The sequence below is a fragment of the Notothenia rossii genome, assembly GCF_949606895.1.
Source record: "Notothenia rossii genome assembly, chromosome: 9".
NCBI classification, from domain to species: Eukaryota; Metazoa; Chordata; class Actinopteri; order Perciformes; family Nototheniidae; genus Notothenia; species Notothenia rossii.
The window spans coordinates 4,735,967-4,762,487 of NC_136907.1; the positions used below are offsets into that span (position 1 = coordinate 4,735,967).

General features: G+C 39.1%; 2 protein-coding genes across 3 annotated transcripts; both read right to left on the bottom strand.

Annotated features, from left to right (window-relative positions):
* Nucleotides 1-543: 543 nt before the first annotated feature.
* On the bottom strand, nucleotides 544-21,452 carry tmem248 (transmembrane protein 248). 2 transcript variants are annotated; one of them, XM_079649697.1, is made up of 7 exons: nucleotides 21,337-21,452; nucleotides 16,245-16,403; nucleotides 13,403-13,691; nucleotides 8,447-8,597; nucleotides 6,904-7,087; nucleotides 5,599-5,742; nucleotides 544-3,265 (listed from the first exon to the last, which is right to left on the bottom strand). In XM_079649697.1, the coding sequence occupies exons 1-7, from the start codon at nucleotides 21,346-21,348 to the stop codon at nucleotides 3,245-3,247; spliced, it is 960 nt and encodes a 319-aa protein (XP_079505823.1). In that variant the 5' UTR covers nucleotides 21,349-21,452; the 3' UTR covers nucleotides 544-3,244. The 2 variants fall into 2 exon arrangements, with proteins under 2 accessions (XP_079505823.1, XP_079505822.1); XM_079649696.1 differs by lacking the exon at nucleotides 21,337-21,452 and adding an exon at nucleotides 19,069-19,422 and having other exon boundaries at nucleotides 5,561-5,742.
* Nucleotides 21,453-22,646: 1,194 nt separating this feature from the next.
* LOC307018126 (tripartite motif-containing protein 16-like) lies at nucleotides 22,647-25,507 on the bottom strand. The gene has a single exon (XM_079648233.1). It carries the CDS (start codon nucleotides 24,897-24,899, stop codon nucleotides 23,238-23,240), a length of 1,662 nt encoding a protein of 553 aa, XP_079504359.1. The 5' UTR covers nucleotides 24,900-25,507; the 3' UTR covers nucleotides 22,647-23,237.
* Nucleotides 25,508-26,521: the final 1,014 nt, after the last annotated feature.

Sequence of the window (26,521 nt, forward strand, 5' to 3'; positions counted from 1 at the left end):
CGTTACAGCGGAACATCAGTGATTATGTGTTACAGTGGCGTTAGCAACCAGGAAATGACACCAGTAATGACAAACAGATGAGAATGCTGCGTGGGGTCTGGGTGCCGTGTTGGCGGGACGTTGCTCCGCCCTTTGAGACTCGAGGAGCGGACAGTGGGAGCTGGATTACTGGTGTCGTTTCCTGGTTGCTGCGTGGGGTCTGCGAGACAGCGAGACACAGAGGAACTCAGCCTGAGCACACATACACACGTATTAATACTTACTTTACTTTGACACCTTGTCTGTATATGTGTTGAAGCAGTGTTAAAAAAGTGTGCCATGTTTAATAAAGGCATGTGAAGTGCATTAATAAACAGTATTTTACCACCAGTGTTGTTCAGTAACTCACATTAACAGCTCGTCCACTAGACTTCCAGCTTTTTAATATTTCCACTACCTTTTACTCCGAGCTAAATGACATCAATTAATTTCCTCTGGCAGATCATTAATCTCGCTGTCGAGACACCGGTGTGCGCTGGAGAAAAAGGAGGGTCGGGGACAAAGTGATGTTGAACTTTAGAGACAGTTTATTTAAACTTTAATTTACAGCAGTTCCACTGGAGAGGAAAAAGGGGGTTTGATGAGTTTCTATCTAGGGTTTGTACAGGGATGCAGCTCGGAGTGCAGAAGGCACACAGTCGGCTTGATACTCGCCTGTAAGCGCTGCAAAAACATTACAAAAAAGATGGAATGACGGCGTTCAAATGGATGTTTTTTGCTGAGATGATGCCTCCTGTTTGTACTCCAGTGAACTTGATGATATAGTGGTTTAAAAACTACAAGCTCCTTCTCCGTTAATGTGCACTTAACAAGCGTGTGTTTGGATTTATTTCCCGTAAAGCTGGTGTGTTTTACAATATGTGAAACTTAAATTAAACTTTACAATGTTAAGGCATTTTAGCAGTTATTGAGATGCAAGTCTAAACAAAAACAAAATATTAGTTGTGATGGTTTGGCAATAATATGGCATTCTTCATTTTCTCATCACACACACATTTCACACATTTTCCGAACGTCCAATAAGCTGCCAGATCTTCCCAAAAAAACCATGGAAACAGGAGACTCAAAATATCATCAGGCTTAAGGAAGACTTGTGCTAGCATCGATTAATATGGGGGAAAAAAACACACTCATTCTGCATAAAAATCAAACGGTAAATGAACAAAGTGTCGATAAAATGTGACGAGAGATTCATTTCTGCCACAAAGAAATTGAAAACACAATTCAAGTAAAGCCTTATAAACTGAAATCAAATACAAATAATTGCTTTTAAATCACTTGGAATTGTTGCATCTTAGATTATAAAAAAGTACATTCAACAGGTACCAATTATGGAACAAAGTGATGACAGAGGTAAGTAACACGAATCAGTCATTGATGAAGGAAAAAAAAAAATCATACAAAACAAATATTAAAGGCGGATTTAGACGATTTCAAATGATCTGGATTTGCTTTTTGACTTTAGGAAGTAAGGGATTTCACGTCTTTTCTAACCAATTATTAATATTTGTGTCCACACAGCACAGTTTACAGTGCTTCTTACTGATAAATAATGTGTTTGTGTTGCAAATCTAACGTTATAATTAGAATAATGATTGTTAAAATCACAAACACTTAAAAATAGAATAAATGTAAGTAAATTAATCCTTAACGCTAAATTCAATTTAACAATTTTTTTTGCAAGAAATAAAATAAAAGGGGCTAAATATACACTTAAAAAAATAATAATATTACACTTTAAACTATTTCTTTCAATACCAGATCACAGTCTAAATCCGCTTTTAGCTATCTTAACATTTCCCAAACTCACTTCCACTCATTCACACCCCAACGCGAGCTTTAACACATTTTTGCCCTACAAAAAAAATCATAGAAAATAAAATGATTTAATCATAAATATATTATCATAGTTACACAAATGTAATTATATTCTAATATATAATCAAACTGAACTCAAACGAGGTTTATATAGTTCAATATCCGACTGTTTACATGTGACCTTGGACAAAAAACAAGTGGCGCAAAATGTGCAAGAAATCATGAACAATGGATGACGGTTCGCTTCAAAATAAAAGCACAAGTAACTCCATCATAACGTAGAATAACTCAAGGTCGATTTGACATTTAAACGACAATAATCACAAGTCTGATTTCCACCCACAGGCTCATCGAACTGGAGGAAGAAGCAAAGAGAGAGGAGGAAGAAAGTCGGAGAGTGTTTTCGAGCAAAGAAACTCCGCTGCGGGTAAGGCGAGAAAAAATGTATCCGGGACTTTGTTTAACATCAAATCCAGGCGGCAAATTAAAGACAAGAGGCAGGTGAGCGATGAAGCCACAGAGGAGGGGAAGAAAAAGGCAGAAAATCATATTTGAAGAGACAATATCTACTTGTCTCCAAAACAGTTTCACAACACAGACCACAGGAAGTGCCAGAGCTCATTGACTGCCTTTAAAAACGGACTGAACTGGGAGAATGGGGCTCATTAACTTCACTTTAAGTGTTGCATTTAAATACTTAAATCCACTTGTATTGACGTCGCAGACACACAGGGACACACATGGTTAATTTGGGGAAGAAGTGTAATGATTTAAAGTTCAATAAAGTAAACTAATTGGTTCTTTTGAACAGACTGTATGCACTGTTATGATAAATTGATTCTGTTTCTGGTTGAAGCTGAACACTTGAGATGTAATTATCAATGTGTCAAAAGCCTTTCCTCCTCCATTAATTATCTTTTCAATTAAGTTTAGTGCACTTTTAAGTATTTCAAGTGACTAAATATCATGTTTTTGAAGCATCCAAACATTTACAGCGAAAAACAAATCTGTGATGAATGCTGATTTCTTTTCTATCTTGCTTGGGAAATAAGTGCTATAAAAATGGCGTATGGTGTGTTTCTGGTGTGTGGCGTTCTGCTTTCTTACTGCATGTTTCTGACATGGCACAAGGGGACTTCATAATGGTTAAAAGAAAAAAGGGTTTGCACAGAATATCAGAGATCCTACAAATATTTACACGACAGATACAGGCACTTGTATATCTTTGGTTGGAAAAACCCAACATTGCAAGAGTAATGCATTCACAGAGCTGTTGTGTCCCTAATAGGATCTCCAGGGTTCACTAGGCAACTGGTATGTTTATTTATGTCTTCTGTTTCTTTGTCCGTGTTACAGGTAAGTTCTGAAATAGCTCTCTGTTGTCTTTTTAACCCTCTGAGAGCGCCACCTGCAACACAAGAAAAACGGCTTTTAGTGCAGCGGATTCAAAACAGGAAGTAATGCAGAAAGCCCGCGTCACACTGTCCCGAAATTGACACCAGATGGACACACACGAATATGGAATTGTGAATTTTGCACGAAGATGGCCCCGAAGTTGGTCAACAGCCAAGCAACAGCCGAAGCGAGTACGAGGCCTACAGAAGGCCACACGATGGCACCCGGACCACACACGAAAATATGGTCGTAGACTCAACGTAAGCTTGTGCCTCTTCGGGGGGTGCTAACATTTAAACATACACGTTATTCTTCACTTTTTCCGTCTTTATATGTAGATTAGAAGATATTACTTATATCCGTCATGTTGTTTCCATAGCAACAACAACTTCCTGTCAACAGCGTAAACTCGCCTTCAAAATAAAAGCATCTAAATAAGACAGGAAGTTAACCTAAATTACATTTACGACATACAACTGCAACAAAAGTAAATAAAAACAACGTCATATCCCTTTTCAGCTTCACAGAACACAAATTGGGTTGTTTACATGATTTTGTTGTGCAATAAATGCAATCTCAATGTCATCGTACTATAATACGATGGCTACACGACGGCATTGCGAGGGCTTCACGTAGTCGTGTTGCCTTCTTAAGACAATCGGGCAGCTTCATGTTTCCTTCGTATCGTCTTCGTGAGGCGAAAAATGCCCGATGGCACCGATGATCAGACCAAGATGACACGATTTGACAAGATGCCCTCACGAGTGCCTTACGAAGCGCAAAATGGACACACAAATTCAACACGAAAATGAACCTTCGCAAGGACCGTCAGCAATTTTTTTGGAAAGATTTTGCCACCGCTCACGAAGTTGCTGCCGGAGCCTGAGAAAGTCCACCGGCGGTCATACGATGGCTTAAGATGCCCTCACGAATGGCCCGATGTTGTTACGATCAGAGCCGAATTTGAACATTTCCTTTATCGTGTGTCCATCGGGTGTCAATTTCGGGACAGTGTGACGGGGGCTTTAAGGAACACATTATTAAAATCATACCACCAGAAAAATAGGGAATAAGGAAAGAATTGACAGCATTAGAGTCATGCAACTTGGCAGACAGGTTTGCTTTGAATGTGTAATCAATATTGTGATTTATTTGAATATGAGGTATTTGTTTGTGTCTTTGAGTAGCCTTTAAATGTATAATAATTTTCATTATCGGATCCTTTTGTTTAAGGTAAATAGTGTGTATATAGCCAGGGCCGCCGCTTGCGGACAGGCAACTGCTTGGGGCCCCGGACCAGAAGGGGGCCCCCCAAAGAAGGCAGATTAAGAAGGCCCACAGCAACGACACCATGAAACACCCTTTAAATTACTGCAACGACATGTCGGGTAACCCCCTCAAGGCGGCCCCATGCATAGCGCGCCATACAATGCTGCTTCTTATCTTAAGTTTTGTTGCTCTGTGTAGCTGATGTCAGAATTATGTAAACTACTAAACAACTACTAAACAACAACAAACATTTCCTGCTGCTTTATTTATGTTAAAGTCTAACCGGACAGCAAACCACAGGAAGGATTTTATTGTGAAGTCGCTTCAGAAAGTGAGGCACGTTTACCGCTAAGGGAATCTTAATTCTTGGAGCTCTGACAACATCTCAACTCAGTTTTGCTCTCAAAGAGCATTTTCGTGTAATTAAGAGTTAGATAAAAACATGTTTTTCACGTGAATAAACAATCATGATGTCTATATTGACCAAAATATGTGTGATAATAATTTTTGCTATAATTTTAACTTCTTTTTTTGTATACCTTCATTTATTTTAATTAATCTATTTTGCACATTTTACTTTAAATTCCTATTTTTATTTTAATTAATTAATTTTTTTAAATGTCTATTTAGTGCAAACTCTTACTTAAATATGTATATTATTGTATTTGTATTCTATTTTATTTAATAGGAAATTTCCTTGAAAAAAATGTATAAATAACTATTTATTGTTTATTTATTTATTTTATTTTTTGGAGATTACCTTAAGTTTTTTAATATATCTTCTTACAAATTCTTACTTCCATGTCTAATGTTATTTAACTATTTATAGGTAATTTTTAAATATATCTTTATAGTACTCCGATATGTTTATGGTAACAAAGACAGCGTTGATATGTATTTAGCTTCTTAAGCAAGAAGGGAAACGTGAGAAAAGCACACATTACATACAGACGCCCATTGGACAGTGATCAGAGAGTCAGCAGTGTGATTGGATGAAGAGTTTAACCAATCACTGGTAGGTTGTAGTTGCTGGAGCTACCTGTTCTCGTCACATAGCACTGCAGCTGTGTGCTGTACCTTCTCTGGGCACAGGTCGGCGCTGCTCTGCCGCACTTTGCCCGGCCGCCCTTTAATCACCGCGTAACAGAACATAGTGATGACCATGACAAACAGGAAGTAGCTGGTGTGCATCAGGTGCAGGTTGATGAGGGAGCGGTCATCCTGGGAGGAAGTGAGGAAGAATTAAATATCACAGGAGCTGTAGGATCTTATCATCATCATCATCATCATCATCATCATCATCTAAAATCAATTATTTTCCTTGACTCACAAACATGTTATGGTCCTTTTGTACTTTCTTAAACCTTTCCTTAGAATATTTTATGAATTGTAAGGTGTCCTTGGGTGCTTTGAAAAGTGCCTCTAAATGGAATGAATTATTATTATTATTAATTGATCATGAGTTTGTATTTCTTTAATGAAGTGCTGATTTCCACTGCTACAACTTACCTGCACATTATTATCATAGGGTACATCTATATAATACACATTCATAATCATAATATGTGATTACTCGGAGACTTTAGAGAATAATGGGAGCTTTTTCTGACTTAATGCCGGCTGATAGCGACTTGTAAAGATAGTTAATTTTGAGTGAGAACTAATATGTTCTGATTTAGGAACAGGTGAAAAATATCTTGCTGTATTTTCTAACTCTCTTAAAATCAAAAATCTGTTGAACAGGTGGGGAAAACATTCTAAACGGATGATTTTTCAAAGTTACTTATTGAAAACAAGTGGGAAAAAGTTTCTGTACAGTATGTGAACGTTTTTTTAAGTTAGGATCCTTTGTTGTTGTAATGCTCATTTCAGCCACAAGGGGCAGAGGTGCACCACCAACCCATCTTCCAAGTATGGTAGATAATAATAATAATAATATATATTTCTTTGCCCCATCAAAGAAATATATCTTTATATGCCATTTTTATTTTTGCCTCGTCCACAGATGGTAAAAAAAAACAATTAAAAATACTATCCTGGAACATTTCTGTATTCCCTTTTCTTGAGTCATTACCACGGCATAGGGAACTATTTAGATCAGATGGATCACCAGATTTATTTTCCTCTCTTGCCATTCATTTATTTTAAATCCTGATTAAAGCACTGATGATTTGAGCAGATTTGTTCCACATGGAAAACAAAGATTGTTAGTTTAAATGAACACTACCAGATCAGAGATAGGTATATTTCAGTGTCGGATGAGATAATACCATATTTACAGTGATCTGTACAAGTGACGTGAAAGTGCCTGACAGGAAGGTAAGAGAGGAAGTAGATTACAATACATAATTTACTGTGAGAATAAAAGCCTTGGTGACTCACGTCCGGCACGATGACGGTGAGCTTTGGGTTGAGCGCGTGGTACAGCTTCCCCACGGCTCCCTTGTAGCACCAGAAGGGGTTGTAGTCCTGGCTGTACTTGGTGTCCGAGTCGCGGACCGTAGTGAACACTTTGTACCAGGAGGTGGCGTTAGTGAACGTCTCCGGGACGCAGTGAGGCGGCTGCCTGCACGACCACAACAAGGACGGGGGTTAAAAACTGTTTACAGGACATAAATGCTTGGTGGCAGAAGCTCCAGATTATTAGATTGTTCTTATTTGTAGCTCTTCATTTTCTTAATTGTGTGTGATATTTGTGTTGTTACTTTTCTGTTAGTTGTTCATTTTTAATTGTATGTTTTGACCCGTTTATTTTATTATTTGTGCACCTTTTATTTCGGCAATTTCTTTTCTTATGACATTTTTAATAAATGTTATTTTATTCCAGAGTAGAACTCATGCAATTCCTGTTAACATGCTGCTGTGGAACGTATCTAATCTATTGTTATAACATCAACTTCATTTTGGATATTGGATCTCACACTACCTCTTACTTTAATGGGAAGTTTTATGCGGCATTGGTTATCTTAAATACTGCTATTAAATCCTCTGTGAGCATAATGGGAAAAATGTAACTATAAAAGTAGAAATAAGTAACTGTAATATCCAGCTGTTTTGATTTTTCATTTATTATTATTATACATATTCCACAGTAGCCATGTTCATTTTTAACAGTTGTAGTCCTTTGTTTTCCTACCCTTGGCTATATCCAAATCGTATTTTTTGTTTTGTTTTATTTATCAAAAAGGATTCCTGATTTCTGATCGTAATATCCACAATATAAATGTATTTTCCTGGTTTTAAAGGCTTACATTATTTGGGAAAGAGCTAATAGTCAACCCTAAAACTTTGATATCAGGGTATTTGATCAGTTAGTATAACACAAATGTAATATAGTTCATAACACTGTTTTTAGTCAGCTGTTTATTTTATTCAATTTGAACATTTGTAGATTCTCAGAGACCATATCACCATCTACTTGGCACTGTATGAAAGCAGTCATACCCAGGAATTATATAACAGCATTGAGTCACACACTCCAGCAGCGGTTCCCAACCTGTGGGCCCCCTAGTGGGCCGCAAAGGCATTGCAAGTGAACCGCCAAATAATTTGCAAAACATTATGATTTGTGTGGAAATATTTCATTATTAAGATTTTTTTTTTTTTTTGATCCTCCTTAGCAACGGTCATAACAGTCCTTAGCAACGGTCATATCAGTCCTTGACAGCGGTCTGTACTACTGGATTTACAACATGGCACATGTTCTGAATTGACCAATCAGAACTTTATTTAGTCTCCATATTGTTGATGGTTGAATGTGAGCCGAGTGGACCCCGAGTTGAAAAAGGTTGGGGACCGCTGCTCTACAGTATCTCCCCGTGTGTGTGTGTGTGTGTGTGTGTGTGTGTGTGTGTGTGTGTGTGTGTGTGTGTGTGTGTGTGTGTGTGTGTGTGTGTGTGTGTGTGTGTGGGGTCAGCGGACTCACACTGTGACGGGGAAGATGTTGCTGGCTGCAGTGATGGTCATGCACGTGCTGAACACCACCTGCTCACAGTGTCCGTGCAGCACACACTCGTCTGAGCTCCAGGAGACGGGCAGCGTGAACGTGATGTTTATCTCCTCGTGGGCTTCCCGACCTACACACACAAACACCAGACAACACACAATGTGAGCATCTCAGATTATTAGGAAATTAACGTGATATAAGATAAATGTTAGTCAGTTTGTTATTCAACATTTTTACTTAAAATTATTTTATTTAAATATGTATTTTTTCAAATCTCTATTTATTACAAAGTCTTACTCAAACTTAGATATTTATAATATGACATTTTATTGAATTTTATTGGATCTTTACTTTTATTTTGATTAATATCCATTTATTGTTATTTTACTTGTATGGTTTTATTGGACATTCTTATATTAAAAAGGTCCCCTATCATACTGTTTCTCATCCTTATATCACAGGTCTCAGATATATCCAGAGCCTGTCTCTGATTGGCTGAAACACCAAACAGATTATTGCAGCATCCCATAATCCCCTCTGTTTCTAAAGCATTTATACAAAAAGCAATAATTTCAAATAGACATTAAATGTTCCAAAGATGGGTATACTATACGCATTCATACACAAGACTTTAAAATACAATTCATATATTATTGCATCACTAGTGTGTACTATAATTGAAAGGAGAACAGCAAGTGTATTCTGATGATGACGTTTCCTAGATCTTCTCTTGTCTACACTGGTGATATTTGCTCAGTGAGATTAAACATTCGCTCAGCTCCTTGTTGACTTTGCTTATACAGTCTGGTGACTTAATTTTTAAGTGAAGGGGACATGCCGTTAGCAAACAGCTAATCCTGAAGCAGCGAAAGCGCCATAAAGAGAAAGACAAACAAGGCTTAACACATTGTTGGAAATGCAGTATGTAATGTATGCATTGAGAAAAACAACACCAAGATGGCGGGGGGGGAGGCAGTGTTCATTAAAAACAAAAGGTGTTTGAGGCGGGAATGTCCACAAAGGAAGGGTAAAAACAAAGATTAAGCTAATCTGGAGAGGATTAATGAAGCTCAGCGCAAGTTTTTTCAGGTAAACTGGTACATTCACTCCGCAGCTGCTTATACTCAGCTCATCACGGGCGTTCTGTTAACATTCACCTCATTCTCAGCATCCAATCAGCGTGCTGCAGCCAAACTTTTAAATGGTTCTCCTCTCTCCTGCAGTGATTTCAGGCGTTCATGCTGCTGCCCGCCTCCTCCCCATCCACCTCCTCCCCATCCACCTCCTTTCATCACATCCAGTGCAAGGAGAGCTAATCCAAAGACCTCATCACATCCCCCTCTTCATCAAATCCACATCTTCAGCATCATCACCAGTGTCTAGACCCCCCGGGGGGTTCCCTAAATGCTCACGGCTGCATTTCCCCCTTTAGATATACGATTTCAGGATTGGGGTCTAATCGCCAAAGACTTAAAGGTAGCTGGTAGGTAAGAATGGAGAAACCAGCTCGAGTGCGCTAGAACTTGAAAATACGCAGCCGAAAAGAATCTGCCCCTTCCTCACAGAGCCCCTCCTCCAACACACACGAACGCGCACATGACCAATGAGGGCACGAGATAAGTTTGTGCCCAGATGGAAGGCTGACAGGCAGGTAGGCCATCCAGTTACTTTAGCCGGCTCAGATGATTGGTCGTGCTTTTTACAGCGCCACGGCTTCCACAGATGATATTTTAATGTATTTATTGTCAAAGCATTTCATATATTCATTGCTATCGGGATGTTAAGAGCTTGCCATGGAATATAACAAAAAGTGTTTCTGAAATAAATTACATACCCCACCTTTAACATTTATCATATGGCATGTGTCAATATAATAATAATAGTCTCTCTTGATTGAAATATTATCAGTGTGTAGTTCTGATTTTAGCCTGGAGAATATATTCCCATATAAATACAAACAAAGGCAAACTTTAACATTCCTCTTTAAAAAAAGGGAGTAGAGTAACAATATTTGTTACGGCTGTATGTATTCCCCGTTTCTTTTTCCCGTTGGTTCCTCTACCCAGGTGTGCTGCATTGCTGTAACGAGGTTCAGACGAGGTGCACCTGGAGAAGGAAGTGCTTAAAAGCTCCAGTGCAGCAGCAGAAGGGAGAGGCCTCTGGGGTGGGGACTGCTGTGTCTCATCCTAGGAGAAACATTTGATGTGTTGTCTATAATAAATCCTATGGATTCGATGATTTTAAAAGGTGTCTTTCGTGTTATATTTGGGTCAGTGGTGGAATTTTGTTAGCTCCATAGGGCCATTTTGGTGGGGCGAAACACTTGTTGTTAGAAATGTCCACTAAAACTGCATTAATTGACATAATAGTACACAATATAAGTATTCAAATATTTCCCTTAAAGATGACAGTTGATTTAAGTATGAAAAGTTATTTTTATCGGCTTGAAGTAGATATTATGATATGTTTGTCATTTGGCTGATTTAAGCTCAGCCGTAAAGACAAAAAATAAATCATTTGAAATATTATGTATTATTTGATAGTAGAACATAATTAGTTTCAGTCCTTAATAACAATTTAAATATATGAGCATGGCTTTCTCTACGGAGCTTTTACAGCAAACACACAAATAGAAAAACACACACTCTGAGGAAACAAAAGTAACAGTCCCCAAACACAGCTGAGCATGCAGTCACGGTTAAGAGGCTGTTTTTACTTTTCAATTAGGCGGTCTTTTGAAACCTCTCAGTGTGTAACGTATAGCCGGACTGATGGGATCAGCTTTGTTACACAACACCACCACTGTTTGTTTTCAATGTCTAATACACCCCCCCCCCCCCCCACTCAGAGAGGTACGGTGAAACCCATCAGCGGACACACTCACACACTCCTCAGAGGGAGGACATCACCTCCGTACAGCAACCACAGCAAATACACACACTATAGTCTCAATACTTTTATCTTGTTACAATAGCTGTGTTTTTGTGACCTTAATGTAAATCAAACCCTAACGCAGAAAGTGAATCAGTTTGTAGGATTCCTCCTTGTGACGTCTAAATAAATCTGAGAAGTATACATTTGCTAACGTGAACTCACCTAGGCTTAAGCTATATTCAATTCTGATCCTGTCTTTTTGCTAGCCTGCTGCACCCGGTCTAGTCTGCTACATTGAAACATAGTATAGTGAGACAAATAAATCAGATTGACAGACAGGTGGGACGGCGTTAACGCACAAAACATTGAACACTTATTCAACAAATTAGCCAGATTAATGGATACATTTGGCACATTACATGATGGACTCTAGGGCTGCACGATATTGAAAAAAATCTCGATTTTTTCTTTCTTTTTTTCCCTGCAAAATATATTGCGTTTTTTTTTAACTATATTTAACCGGATGTGAAGGTATTGTCCTCCTGTGCCTCGCTCATTTTTTACCGGTGTTTTGATGGTCTGCAAACTAGCGGGGGATAGTCATGATAGATCATGTGGAGATTATCCGGCTGAACAAAACGTGATCCCTCTCTTAAATGTGTGTCAACCACAGACCTTATTTTGAGCTATTTTCCAAAACCCTATGGAGAATTTACATTGGTTTTTGACGAAGGAACCGGAAGAAGTCCCTGCGGCTCTCTATAAGGAGTGAGAGTGACGCGTAGCCAAAACCGGAAGCTGCATTCACTCTGGTGGTGGCTACCATTAGCAGCTAACTTTTGTGCTTCGATTTTTACATAAAAATGGAATTATGGATTATAAACAATTGCTTCATAGCCACAGATACATTATTAACCTATGGAACAGATACATTATTAACCTATGGAACAGATACATTATTAACCTATGGAACAGATACATTATTAACCTATGGAACAGATACATTATTAACCTATGGAACAGATACATTATTAACCTATGGAACAGATACATTATTAACCTATGGATTAACCGATTCAGCCGCGTTTTTTCTCGTTTTAATGCCATTGAACACGTCTTTTGATCAGATTGACAGCTACGGTGAGACGATCTCCCGTAAAAGCTCCGTAAAGGTACGTGTTGTGATATCTGTGTTTGCTTCCCCTGTCGCGAGATCGGATCGCTTAGTGATGATACTATACTTAAATAATCTGTGGAGTCTCAGCTTTAATCGGATATATTGTATTTGCAGTTTTGATAAGTAATAAGGGTGTATTTATTTTGAATTCTGTGCTAAAGTGCGTTAGCATTTGTAAAAAAAAAATGAATAAAACCGCACGTCCCTGCGGTGTGAATATCGCGCATATCGCGGTTATCGCCATGACACGATATATCGTTCCGCCCTAATGGACTCAATTGCTCATATTCATTCATTTGCATTGTCACTTCTCAACTAAAGAAATACCACGACAGAATGGATACACTGTAGTATAATGCTCCTAATACTGGATTGGTTGAATGCAGGGGCTACATTTTACTGTGTGTGCTGCATGTATATTGATTGAATACATTTACAAACTGTGGCAGCAATGCATGATATAAACTAAAGCAGTTTCGTTGAGTTTTCCGTCTTAGTTTTCGATGGTAGAGTTGGGACATGTACTTTAGCGTAACGGTGTTGAAGAGGGATGTGATTGGGAAATGTAAGCTTCAGAGGGATGTATGGCAAACACATAAATGCTGCCTATTAGGTACTGGATTCAACCAAAACACTTCCACCCTCCTTAGAGCTGTGGTTCTGAATTGTGTTGACTTTTCAATATCAACGTTTTAATGTTTACAACCCGACTGAATACTGATGAACAGTCAGGGACTTGTTCCTTGTGCTCTGCAAGGGTGTAAGGACAGAGTGTTTTGTTCTTTGTATAATCTGTAAAGTTCCCCTTGATATTATGCTTTATAAATCAAATGTGTCTGACTGATAACAAAAACAAATGAGCGATGGAGAGAAGGAGAACCTACCAGAAAGGCCGACCTGCTGGCCCAGCACTGTGGCGTACAGGTGGGTGATGTTTCGGGAGTACCCTCCAAACGGACGCTGGGGGTCCAGAGTGAGGGTGATGGGGACGGAGATGTTGATGGGTCCCGAGTCCTCCAGCAGCTGGGGCACCTGGGTACTGGACCGGGCCTGGCCGCTGGTCACCACAAGGCTGTCGGGGGTGGTGGACTCGTTCAGCCCGTGCTTTATCGTCTCGTTCTCCGACACACAGAAGTCCAGCTCGTTGAAGCGCAGCAGGAAGGTGTTCCAGTCCTGGAGGAAGCAGGAAGTGTGTGTGTGTGTGTGTGTGTGTGTGTGTGTGTGTGTGTGTGTGTGTGTGTGTGTGTGTGTGTGTGTGTGTGTGTGTGTGTGTGTGTGTGTGTGTGTGTGTGTGTGTGTGTGTGTGTGTGTGTGTGTGTGTGTGTGTGTGTGTGTGTGTGTGTGTGTGTGTGTGTGTGTGTGTGTGAGTTAATGTTTTTGGCAGAACTTTGATTTACCAAACATCTATTGATTTACTTGGTAAGAGGCAGCCTGTTAAGCAGCTCTCATTGTTTTTCCCACCACTCTTACTTTTTATTGGACTCAGTGTAATTAATCTCTTATCTTTGTGAATCTGTGCCGTCAGGTTTTTCATTCTTATCCTATTGCTGTTAAACTACTGGATTTCCCCACGGGGATCAGACCCCATTTACACTCAAACCGAATGCATACGAAATAAAAAAAGTCTTCCGTCCACACGAGACCGCTCGGGAGCGCTGGAGACGCTGTAGTACATATGCCGGGCCTGTAAGTGGCGCTGTACTTCCGCCACAAAAATACACCAAAAGCAGTGAAGAAGACCCCCGAGCCTGGTTGCCATGGTTGCCCTTCTGTTTATGCCCCACGGAGGATTTAGGATTGAGCCACACCCGCCTCTTATCTTATCAATGTGTCACTGAAATCATATTGAAGTGTTGGGAAATGTAATCTTTAGAGCAGGGGGGGTCCAAACTTTTTTCACAGAGGGCCACATACAGAAAAATATACAAAGGGCTGGGACCCTCACTCGAGGCATATCGCCTCATAAATTAGAAAATCAATAAAATGTAGGTCAATTACGGTTGGAAAAAACACACAGCTCTCCGTAGGGTTTCATTTATTGTGTTGGCAGCTCATTCCTTAAAACAGGAGGCTCAGATTTATTATAATAAGAGGAAATATGAAGGTTGTATTTCAAGGTTGTTATGTTAATAAGTTATTGGGCTTTTTTCTTATCAACTAAGATTTGTTGGAACATTTTTCAACTTTAATCGACTGAATTTATTTGGAAATTGAGCCTATTAACACACAAATACTGTGATATATGTTTAAGAAGTACAATAGCAGATGTTTAATCTGTGGGCCGTATTTTTTTTAATTAGCTGAGGGCCGATTCAAAATGGTCCGTGGGCCGCATTTGGCCCCCGGGCCGTAGTTTGGAAACCGTTGCTTTAGAGGGATAGCTGACAAACAGGTGTCTACATAGAGAAGCACACACATGTAAACAACCAAAACACTTCCACCCTCCTTAAAGCTGTGGTTCTGAATTATGTTGACTTTTTAATATCAACGTGTTAATGTTAACCCTACTGATTCCCCTGTGTGTTCATGTTTTTGTCCGAAGGATTTGTTCTGATTTACCAAACATCCAGTACCTGATTTACATCTCTGAAATCCTATTCACCCACATTGAAATAGAGGATGCAATAGGGCCGAGTTATTTGGAAAAAATGTCTGAATGCCATTATTTTGACTGGAATGGCAATTGTGATATGATTCACAAAATCGGAGGGAATTTTTTTTTTTCCTTTGATTCTTGAAATCAGAGATATTTAATTATATTTTTCCGATAACAAATATGACTCGTCCTGCTTTATTTGCGACAAAATGAGAACAATTGTTCAGCACTATCATGCACAAAACACAGCTTAGTTATTTATTGATAGATGACATCTCTATTTTGGCTTATATGCTCCTATCCTATTCAGATCCTCATGCAAATGTTTGTTTTTATGTATTATACTTAGCACACTATGGCTACATTTCAAATTTTCAAATTATTACGTTTATTCTGGTTTGTTTTGCATCTTGTATTTTAAATATATTTATATTATGTTGTGTGAGCTTATCTCTCTGTACAGCACTTTGGTCTGAAGGTTTTAAAGTGCTATATAAATAAAGTTGGATTGGATTGGATATGTCTTATATATACATACTCAAGCTTTCCCTTACAAAGTGCATAACGTGTTGTATTGCATGCAGTATGCAAACAAAAGGGAGACACTTGTTATCATAACATTGCACATTGAACTTCTTGTACTTATATATCTGCTGCACACAGGATTGTGCGTTTGAATGACCAGAACAGCAGACTGCAAACTGCAGTCTGCAATCGGAAGCTGAAGCTCGTTAAGCAAGCTGCATTACCTTCTATATCCTTCTTTCCGCATACTAATTATGTTAAATACAAAACTTGATTTGACTTCTTGTCTTGTCTGAATGCACTATGTAATGTCATTTCAGTTAGAAGGTTTTTATGTACTGCGTAGCTTGCACAGTATATCAAGAAAACATGAATCCCTATTTATAATAGTGAGACCAGCTTATTTTAGCCTCCTAAAAATGAACTGGATTAGCCTAGAAAAGGCTGACGAGGTCATAGTGTAAGTCCAACATGGTGCAACATTTTGTGCAAATGCTTCCTTGTGGGAAAAAGCAAGTCACAAAGCGACCTAGTATGAGAGATTGTTAATGGAGGAGCAGATCATATAATAATGAATCTTTTTAAGAGCTTTGTTTATGACTCACCTCCGTCAACTCTGGAGACTTGATCTCTTTAATCTTGAAGAAATAACCGATGGTGAGGAAGCCGATGGCCACCGCACTGACGCTGATCATAAAGATGACCAGCGGTGGACGGGTGTTGATGTAGCTCCTCAGGTTCTCTATAGGATTTAACAGGTACACCTGCATATGGACAAATACACAATCAACAATTCAGCATTAATGTCTAATCTCTTTAACACTGGCAGTAAACGACAGGCCTTGACACATGATGATCTGTAACGTATAAATAAGGAAGTCTCAAAGCCACTTATCTTTCCTAAACAAAGGATATAACTGCCTTTGCAATAACTTAAAAGAAATGACACTGAATTAGGTTGATTTAAAATATCTTAAAAGCGATTCATTAAAAAGATTGGGCCGGGATGTGGATAAAGGTGTGTTTAGCAGTCCTAGATATAACATATTTAGGGTTATCGTTATGTGAATGTAACGTTTATTTTTAATCTAATGGCGCATTTCCACTCCAACGCGGAGCGCGGTTTAAGCGTGCCGTGCCCGGCCCGTTTTTTGTTGCGTTTCCACTAGGGATGCCAGAAACTGACCATGATCAAATTCGAAAATCGGACAGCCCTGGCGAATATTAATCGATTATTGCTGCTGGCTTCCTCCAAGTTTACAGTAAAACAAACTGGCGGTGTGACCAATGGCCATTTACAATTATTAATACTATAACTATTATTATCTTATATTTTGGTTGAAACTAAGCCAGGAAAAAAATGAAAAACATAAATAATAATAAAAAAATATATAAATAAAATCGAATTTTAAAAAATAATTTTCGATTATGGAGACTGTAACGAATATTCAAATAGCTGATGTTGGTTTTGTGTTTTGCATTGAAGATTACGTCACGGCTCCGTCTACATTGCGTTACTATAGTTACTACCCCAGTTCCTAAGTGTAAAGCATAAAGTGAGCCAGGCCTAGCAAGGCCTAACGAGGCCTAGCCATACCGTACTAAGCCGTGCGAGGCCCTGCAGTGGAAAAGGGCCATTAGTCAGTATCTGATGACTGCTTACAGATTTGATATGGTTATGAGCGAAATGCAAACGGTGTTTTATGCATTGTTGTGGTTAAGTTGATTAGGTTAAGTTGTAGCATCTGATGCTCTGAATTGACGAAGGATTTAATCTAATTTAAACAATATCATAATTCAGGGTTAAGGGTAATGATGTGCACAGGTTCCATGTAAGTCAAACTGGACAGATTTGATTAATGATTAATATCCTGATTAATCAATATCAACCCTTCAGTACATTTAAAGTCCCACTCAGTCTCCAACAGAACACATTTAAGGCTTTTAAACCATCTTTGGTCGACTACCTTAATGTTCTTTTATGCTGCAGCAAAGATTGCTTAGATCTTATAATTGTAAACAAATGTATTAATGTGGAATGGGTTGTTAACATACAGTAAAGGTCATAGACTGACGTCTCTGTAGCACTGTTGCTTTTAATTTAACTACTGTTTCTGCCTGTAATGATTCAATTTAAAGTTAGGGTATTATACGGTACATTGATTAGCAAAAATGAATAACTCTTAATCAGTCGTACCCTAAAGATCACTTTAAAATGGGGTTATGAGAGGAAAGTAAAGATTGTCAATCTCAATTAAAACCTTTTACAAACCATCAAAAGTCATCAATTTGTTTAAGAATACATCGCTCCCATGCAGACAGTCTTATATAGTTTGACATAAAGTGTTTACTTAGAAGAACCATCTCTGTTAGTGCCAGGTCAACATACTTTATAATCCAGAAGGCTGGTTTATCAAGTTTAACGAGTGACTAAAGTTCAAAAGAAGATGTTGACATGGTGTTTGACCTGGAACACAATACAATGTTGTATTTCCTGTACTACACACCTTGTTATGCATTGTATATTACAATTATGGTTGCAATTATCTAAGTGGGTCATGTTTGTTTAGGTGAAAGGTGTTTGTCATGTTATAAGTAGGGAGGCGTGTGGCGCAGAGGGTGTTCGGGTCAGACAGGTTCAAACCCCACTGCAGTCAGCATGCCGTTGTGTCCCTGAGACACTTCACCCCAAATTGCTCCTGTGGGGATTGCCCACAGTATTGTGTATGTAAGTCACTTTGGATAAAAGCATGTAATGAGTGTATTAAGCTATGTTTACTTTGCTTTTTTACTCTTGAGCTGTACATTTCTCTGATGTAATTTGACTTCACATCATTTGTTTTATATCTTAAGTTACTTTGCACAGTTGGATGAATGGTGTGAAATATAATCAAGTGTTGAATCAGACTTTAGTTACACCTGGAGTAAATTCACCAGCTACCCTGCAGTATATATACAACGTCATTCAAACTAGCTGCACCTTTACCAGCTTTGAGAACACTTTAATGATCAATCATTATAAAACATATCATATATTATTCTGAAATAGACCAATCTGCACAATGACTACTTTTACTGCCGCTACTTTAACTATATGTTGATGATAATATTGTTTTACTTTTCATTTTGATTGCAACCTACACTTTGGTACTTCTACTTCTTCCACCTCTGTGTAGGATCAATAAAGTCCTTATATAATGTTTTTTTATCGACAGGCAGGCTCCCGAACACCTCAAAGTGAATATATTTTAACCAAAAACCTATACATTTAAAGGGTTTGTGTTTGACTTTCTGCATTAAAGAGACTGCATCCAGATGACATGAGCTGTCAACCTTGTAGCACGATAAGCTAGCTGCCAAGCTGTGATATCTGTGGGTTTAAACTGTAAAACAGCGGTGTTAAATGTAATAAAAACAACACATTCTCACCATGTTTTCTTTCTCTACGTCGGATGCTAGCTGGGAGGTTCGTTGTGCGCCACAATAAAACAGCAGTTGGGCTAGCAAGCTAAGCTAAAGCTAGCATGTACTGCTTTTGCTAGCTGCCCCGAAATCTAGTCCCTCCTGCTGCTGAAAGCAAGGCTAAAAAGCAAAAGTCGGTGTTCGGTGGAGACAGCCAGACTTTCAGCGTGAGAAGAACCACGTATACTCCTTCCCATTATTTGCTGTAATGGTTCCCTGCAGCTGTGCTGACAAATATCTCCTGACTACAGTCTGGATAATAACGTCAATACTGTATCTGGGTCCTCCTCCGCACTGCGTAGTAAAAGCGCCGCCTTCCCGTTATTCCCGTAGAACGTGCACTGGAAATTGGTCGAACATACGTTGAGTGACGTCCCAATATACGCAATTTACGTAAAAGGGAACGTTCAGTGTGTTTACATTTTGTTGAGAGTTAAAGTTGTAACGTAAGGAAAGGTAAGGTAATATAGCACATTTTCAGACACAGAGGCAATTTAGTGCTTTAAATCATCCTTAACACTTAAGACAACAGAAATTAACATACAATAAATATAATTGAATAACAGATTCATAAAAACCATGCATAAAAGAGATACAGCATAGTTTAAAAACAATATTGTAAATACGGTAGGTGCTAAAGCAAGTTAAAAGGCTTCTGTGTGAGCAGCTGTAAAAAGTAGTGTTTTTAGCCTCGACTTAAAAGAACTCAGCTTTGGTGAAGACCTCAGAGTTTCTGGAAGTGTGTTCCGTTTGTGGGGAGCATACAAACTAAAAGGTAGGAAATATAACACTACCCAACACAGATGCCACAACACCTGTAACAACAATGTTACATAAAACGGTGCAATATATACTTTTATACTAGGGAATATTGTCATTCTGCAGCTACGTCATTACTTTCTACTTGTTTCACTTATGTTATAATGCTGCTACATAACTTTTTTACACTTAATTGAAATGTTTCATTTGTCTAATCACTTAAATCCTGTCACTTTACTAAATACTGTTTTTATTTTGTCTTTGCTGTAATTATGCAATAAAGGAATTCTGATTCTGATTAACACACGAGGAAGACGGCTCATGATTTATGCTTGTTTCATGTTTCTCACTCAGTGTTCTGGTTTCCTGTGTGATTCAGCATCACCTTCCTCATTGTGTTTCAGAGTGTACTGTTTAACTCTCAAAGCTCATCCTCTTCTAGGTTAACAGATGACAATTACATTTCTTGAATGAGATGGAAATAATGTTATGAATTACTGAAGGAGATAGGCTACACTGGATGTCGTTAATAATTGAGTTCAGCTAAACCTACTTATTGCACAATACATGACATGTTGTTTTGACCAAGAGTCACAATGTGTGGTGACTTAAGTCCTCTTGACCTACAATGTTAGGGAGTCATTGAAGGCAGCATTACAAGGGACATAGGGACTAGAGCAGGCTATTTTATTATTACCCAATAACTAACTGTTATGCACGAAAAGTGTATTATTCCGCCGACTTATTTTGGCCCTCTTCTCCTCCCGCATTGAACATCGCAGAAACTCCGTTTAAACATCAAAACGTTCAGCTCGGTCGGGAATCGATTGCTATTACTTTTTCTCATTCATAACTTTCACAATTCCAGAGATACATCCCATAATACATCACATTTTTAACCATTGAAGTCAATGGAGAAATGATTCAACTTCAACAAATCTTCATGCGACTTCAACTGCTAACTGTTCATTCATACTTTCACTCAGAAACCTCATTCCAACTTTAAAATGTTACACATCTTTCTGCGATTATTTGTGTAAAACAACTTTTAAATCTGATTCTTACTTTTAGAGATATTAAACATTGTTCAGACCTTGTTAAAGAGGTTTTCTTCCGATTTTAACATTAACTAGCGTGCGTGATGTCACAGCTATAGTGGAGGACAGCTTGAAATTCGCATTCATATTGTTTTTTAAAAATGCCATAATTCCCAAACCCTACATTCCTGAGACATAATTTTTCATTACAAACGTAGTAAAACATCTCGTAGCTTGAACAATGACAAATAATTAAGCAAAACAATTCAACAAAACAAAAACAAACAAAAGTGACAAAAACGTTCAACATTCCTCCATTAAACCCCATTATAATTTCAGGCAGATATTTCCAGTAGCAGCCGCACACCTTTAGTTAAACTGTCAAAAAGGCCACATTATTAACCCGAATCTACACAAAAATTACACTTCAGATACTCAACTTCCTTGACATGCTTCAGGTTTTGAAATTTCACAGATATCTGTTACGGTTCTTGCACAAAACGTTCACATGTAAGAGGTTTATCTCTCATTCAGAACAATGGAAACCTGTGATCTCTGGACGCCTCGTTAGCTCAAATATAAACACCTGTTTCATGGAACACAATGATGTCATCGCTCCAACTGACATGCTCAGAGCAGCAGACTTCAGATAGCAGTGTGCTAACAGTCCAGCCGTGAAGACATTTACAGGACAGTTTTGAGATTTCTTCAAATGCCGTTGCCATGGCAACACATTGCTCGACTTGAAACACGGTTTTCTCATAACTTCAGTGAATATACTCCAAACAGCCCAGAACTTCACAGGTTTGGTAACGATGCAGCCATCAACGCATCTAAGCGCAGTATGGGGTGTTAAATGCCGTTGCCATGGCGACAGACCACTCGCCATGAAACACTATGTGGCTGTAAGTCCAATCGACACGGTCCAATCGTCCCCCAATATTCACTTGTATATCACTGGTCCATGCCTCAACAGTACTACGCCAAATCTGAGATCTCACTATATGCCGTTTCCATGGAAACGCATCCCCCACCATAAAACATAATGCCGCTATAACTCCTATGAAAATGTTCAAAAAGTGCTCAAACTTCACATGTGTGCTAACAGTCCAGCCGTAAAGACATCTACTGGACAGTTTAGCGATTTCTTCAAATGCCCTTGCCATGGCAACACAATGCTCGCCATGACACACGGCTTTCTCATAACTTCAGTGAAAATGCTCCAAACGCCCCAAAACTTCAAAGGTTTGGTAACGATGCAGCCATCAACGCATCTAAGCGTATTATGGGGTGTCATCAAATGCCGTTGCCATGGCGACAGATCATTCACCATCAAGTTAGTTCAGAAGTTTGCAGTTCAAATATTCTGCTGCTTTTCCTAGCCTTTTTACTTTCTTTTCTTCTCTCATCACACATTCAAGCCCCCACTGTTCATGTATCATTTCAATCTAAATTATTCACTTTCTTCTTAAACATTACATCTCAGCATAGCAGTTTAGCGTCAGCTTTTCAGCATAAAGCATTACCACGAGCAATTTCTTCAGGAATTGCATTCTCTAATTATTATTATTAGACCATTAAGTGCTCCACAGTCTATGGTTGGAAATATGAATAAATAAACAATCCTATCTGGATTTAATACAAATAAATACACATTTAACATCTAATTCTTTGTTTCAGAAAAATAATTTAGAGATATTTTTATAATTAAAAAAACAAAAGACTGAGATTTTCACTTTTGTCCTCTTACTTCTTTTATTAACAAGAAACATTTTATTTTGTACAGACAGTTTAATGTGGAACTTATCTCACAGGTTGAACATAGAAACATAATTTATTACAAACTCAACCTGTTAGCTTTTATTTTTTATCACTTTTCTTTGAAGGTGTTTTATTTCCTTTTTCAAATTTATTTTATGCATTCAACACTTTGAGACTAAGTCAAACATAAAAGATCTACGATGAAAGAAGCTCTGGTGCTTTCTCTCTTGAAACTCATGTTTTACAAGAGAAACAACAACATACAAATACATCAACATCGATATTCAACACATATTTAGAGCAAAGTTTACATTTCCATGCAGAGAAATATCAGTTGAGGTTAACAGAAATCCCCCTGAGCAGTGACAGCCTCCATGGCTAAACAGACACAGGAAGGAGCGCCGCCTAAAGAAACTCCAACATCTACAGAACAACTCATGAGAAGATGTTAAAGCACATCCCATAATGTTTGATTGACAGCTGATCTCTGCAGTGAAGACATGAACACTCAGCTCTCAGCAACAATGATGGACACATAATGAGTTTAAGAAATAGAAGAGTTCCTCAAATGACTTCAGGCTATTTCAGTTTACACAACTCAGCTGTTTCTCCATAATCAAAAAGCCGAACTCCAGCATGTAGCGGCTGAGTGAATGTGGTCTGGACTCTGTAGAGGAGAGTCATGGTTTCAGAGACGCTGTAGAAGGACAGAATACCTGCTCTGTGATCCAGGTACACTCCTACTCTGGAGGACAGAGGACCTGAGACAGGAGTGAGGATACTGTTGTAAAGAAATGAATAACTGTTTTGGTCACAATCTAAGGACCAAGATTTGTCATTGAACCCAAAGAAACATTCATTCCCCCCCCCTGCTCTGCTGATATTCTTGTATGCAACAGCTACATAAACTCCTCTCCCTTTCCACTCCACCTCCCAGTAACACCGTCCAGTCAGACTCTCTCTACTCAGGACCTGCGGATGATAAGTGAATCTGTCTGGGTGACTGGAATAACACTGTTGTTGTTCCATGTATGTTGCTTTTCTGCTCCCCTCAGATAATACCAGCCATGTGTTTGCTGTGTTTGGATCCAGAGTGATTTCCTGTGCATATTTTAAGAACCCAGCTCTGGAGGTGGGCTCTGCTGCTGACAGTAAAACATCCATTTCAGTCGGTGAGACGTTTGTCCATTCCTCTCTCAGGACGTCCTGTAGTTTGTCTCTGACTGCTGACAGGGCCTCCGTCACGTCCTCAAAGTATCTCAGAGGACGGATGTTGATGCTGGAGGAGTGTGTAGCTTCACTGAGGGCTGGCAGTGAGGAGGGGTAGCTGAGCAGAAAGTGGTTGTGATCCTCTGTGTGAGACAGCAGCTTCAGCTCAGCGTCTCTCCTCTCCAGCTCAGAGATCTCCTGCTCCAGCTTCTCCTGGAGCTCTCTGACTCGACTCACTTCTCTCTCCTGCTGGGATCTGAGCTGCTGCTTCACATCAGAGCTTCTTTTCTCCATGAGACGGATCAGCTCAGTGAACATCTTCTCACTGTCCTCCACTGCTTTCTCAGCAGAGCCATTGACGGCCTCCACCTCCTGCTGAAGCAGCTTCACCTCCTTCTCTCTGTCCTGGATTCTCTGCTGGATGTTGAGTCGACTCCCCTCCAGCTCTCTCTGCCTCTCAGTCCTCTTTGCTGCAGCAGACACCGTGTCGTGGCCTTTGTGTTCGTCCATAGTGCAGAGAGAACAGATACTCTGCTGATCAGTGCGGCAGAACATCTTCATCACCTCGTTGTGACGAGAGCAGATGTTCTCCTGGAGCTTCTTGGAGGGCTCCACCAGCTTGTGTTTCTTTAATGGACCTACGTCATAATGACCCTGGAGGTGTTTGTCACAATAAGAGGCCAGACACACGAGGCAGGACTTACAGGCTCTCAGTCTCCTCCCAGTACAGACATCACAGGCCACATCTCCAGCTCCAGCATAGCAGAGATCAGCAGGAGCAGCTTGGAGTCCAGTCTTCTTCAGCTCCTCCACTAAATCTGCTAATATGATGCTTTTCAGCAGGACAGGCCTCGGTGTGAAGCTCTGCCTGCACTGAGGGCAGCTGTGGATTAGCTCTCCATCCCAGTGGTGTTTAATACACTTCATGCAGTAGCTGTGTCCACAAGGAATAGTCACCGGATCCTTCAGTAGATCCAGACAGATCGGACAAGAGAAGGTTTCCCGGTCCAGCTGAGCTCCTTTCTGCGCCATTTCACCTCTCAGTAGCAGCGAGTGTCTGAGCTGAAACTAGTGTGAGCTGTTATCTGAACAGCATGTGTGTGTGTGGCTTTCAGCTCTTAGACTTTACCCTTATGTTGGTACACCCATCTTCCTCAGTGTGGATCTAAAGGGGAGGAACCAGGAAATACAAAGTGGAGCTGCTGGCTGTGTCTGAGAGCAGGAAGAAGAGGGAGGGCTTATCTGATTCAGTCCAAGGTTTAAGCCTTTTATTAGTCATACGTGCATAGCTACAGTGCAGTTATGACGATGGAAATCTTAGATCACAGGCTCCTCCAACAGAGCAACACAATAAAAACTGAAAAAATAGTGCAAGTAAATAAATAAAAAAAATCGTGAAATAGCGCAATAAGAGTCTATATACAAGTGATTGGAATATGATATATTAGATAAATACTTTCTAAGTTGCAGCCAGATGAATGTTATGGTTGTTGTTTCAAAAGTTCAGGTGTTTAATAGTCTTATGGTCTGTGGGATGAAACTCTCCCTTACAGAGCCTCGCTTACAACCTGATCTACATTTGAAAACAGTCTTCAGCTGTAAAATATTTCTTGTCCTCACTCATGGTAGCAGTGGTGCAAGAAGTACTCTACTAAAGCAAAAGTATAAATACTAAGGTGTAAAAATACTGTGTTACAAGTAAAAGTACAAAAGCATTGGTATACAAATATTAGAGTACCAAAAGTAAAATGTATAATGGCCCTTTTCAGAATCATATATATATATATCGAGTTACTGGGTTACTATAATGAATATTGATGTGTTTTATCAGAGTTAGTAAATGTAGAGCTAATTTGAATAACTTGATGTCCTGCTGCTGGTTATCTTAACCTATACATACCTGTCAACGTGTAATTAATATAACACTACCCAACACATATCCCACAACACCTGTAACAACAATGTTGTAACATGGAACTGTGCAATATGTACTTTTATTCTAGAGAATATTGTCATTCTGCAGCTACTTAGCTACTTCATACCTTTTTTATCAACCCGAGCAAATGCTCTACCCTGACGGTCGGTTCTTATTGTCAATATTAATATAATAGTTATTTATTTTTTAATGGTCACACTCCATTTCGCTGATTTTCTTGTTGCCCCAGCTGGTCGACACCTCTTTTAACAGAAACAAAGGCTTCATTAATGTATTAAATCGATGATAATCAATGTTTGTGGTTGTGTAAAATACGGACGTGACGTTGTGTGATTGCGTTGCCAGGCAACAGCTTGGGTTCATGTTAATTTACAAACTCTTGAACTACAACCCTAGTTATATTTTAAAACATTTTAGAAGGCCTCAGGAAATACTTTAATGTAAATTAAAATGTGAAGGAATGTGTGTATAACAAAATACATCTGTCATAAATAATACCGGAAAAGACGTTGGCAAGATCCTCAGCTTGGTGACATATTCAGTTTCGGCGGCAGTTCTTCCTGTTTGCCCAGAAGTATTCTCATCAGGGCTCTATAAATAAAGAACTACGGCAGATGTGTAATATTTAATGCAGCCGAACCGTGTATTACAATGCCGTTATGTGATGAATTCCAAAGAGAAAAGCAAGCACACTCAGAAAAAAGTATTATTTTAATTT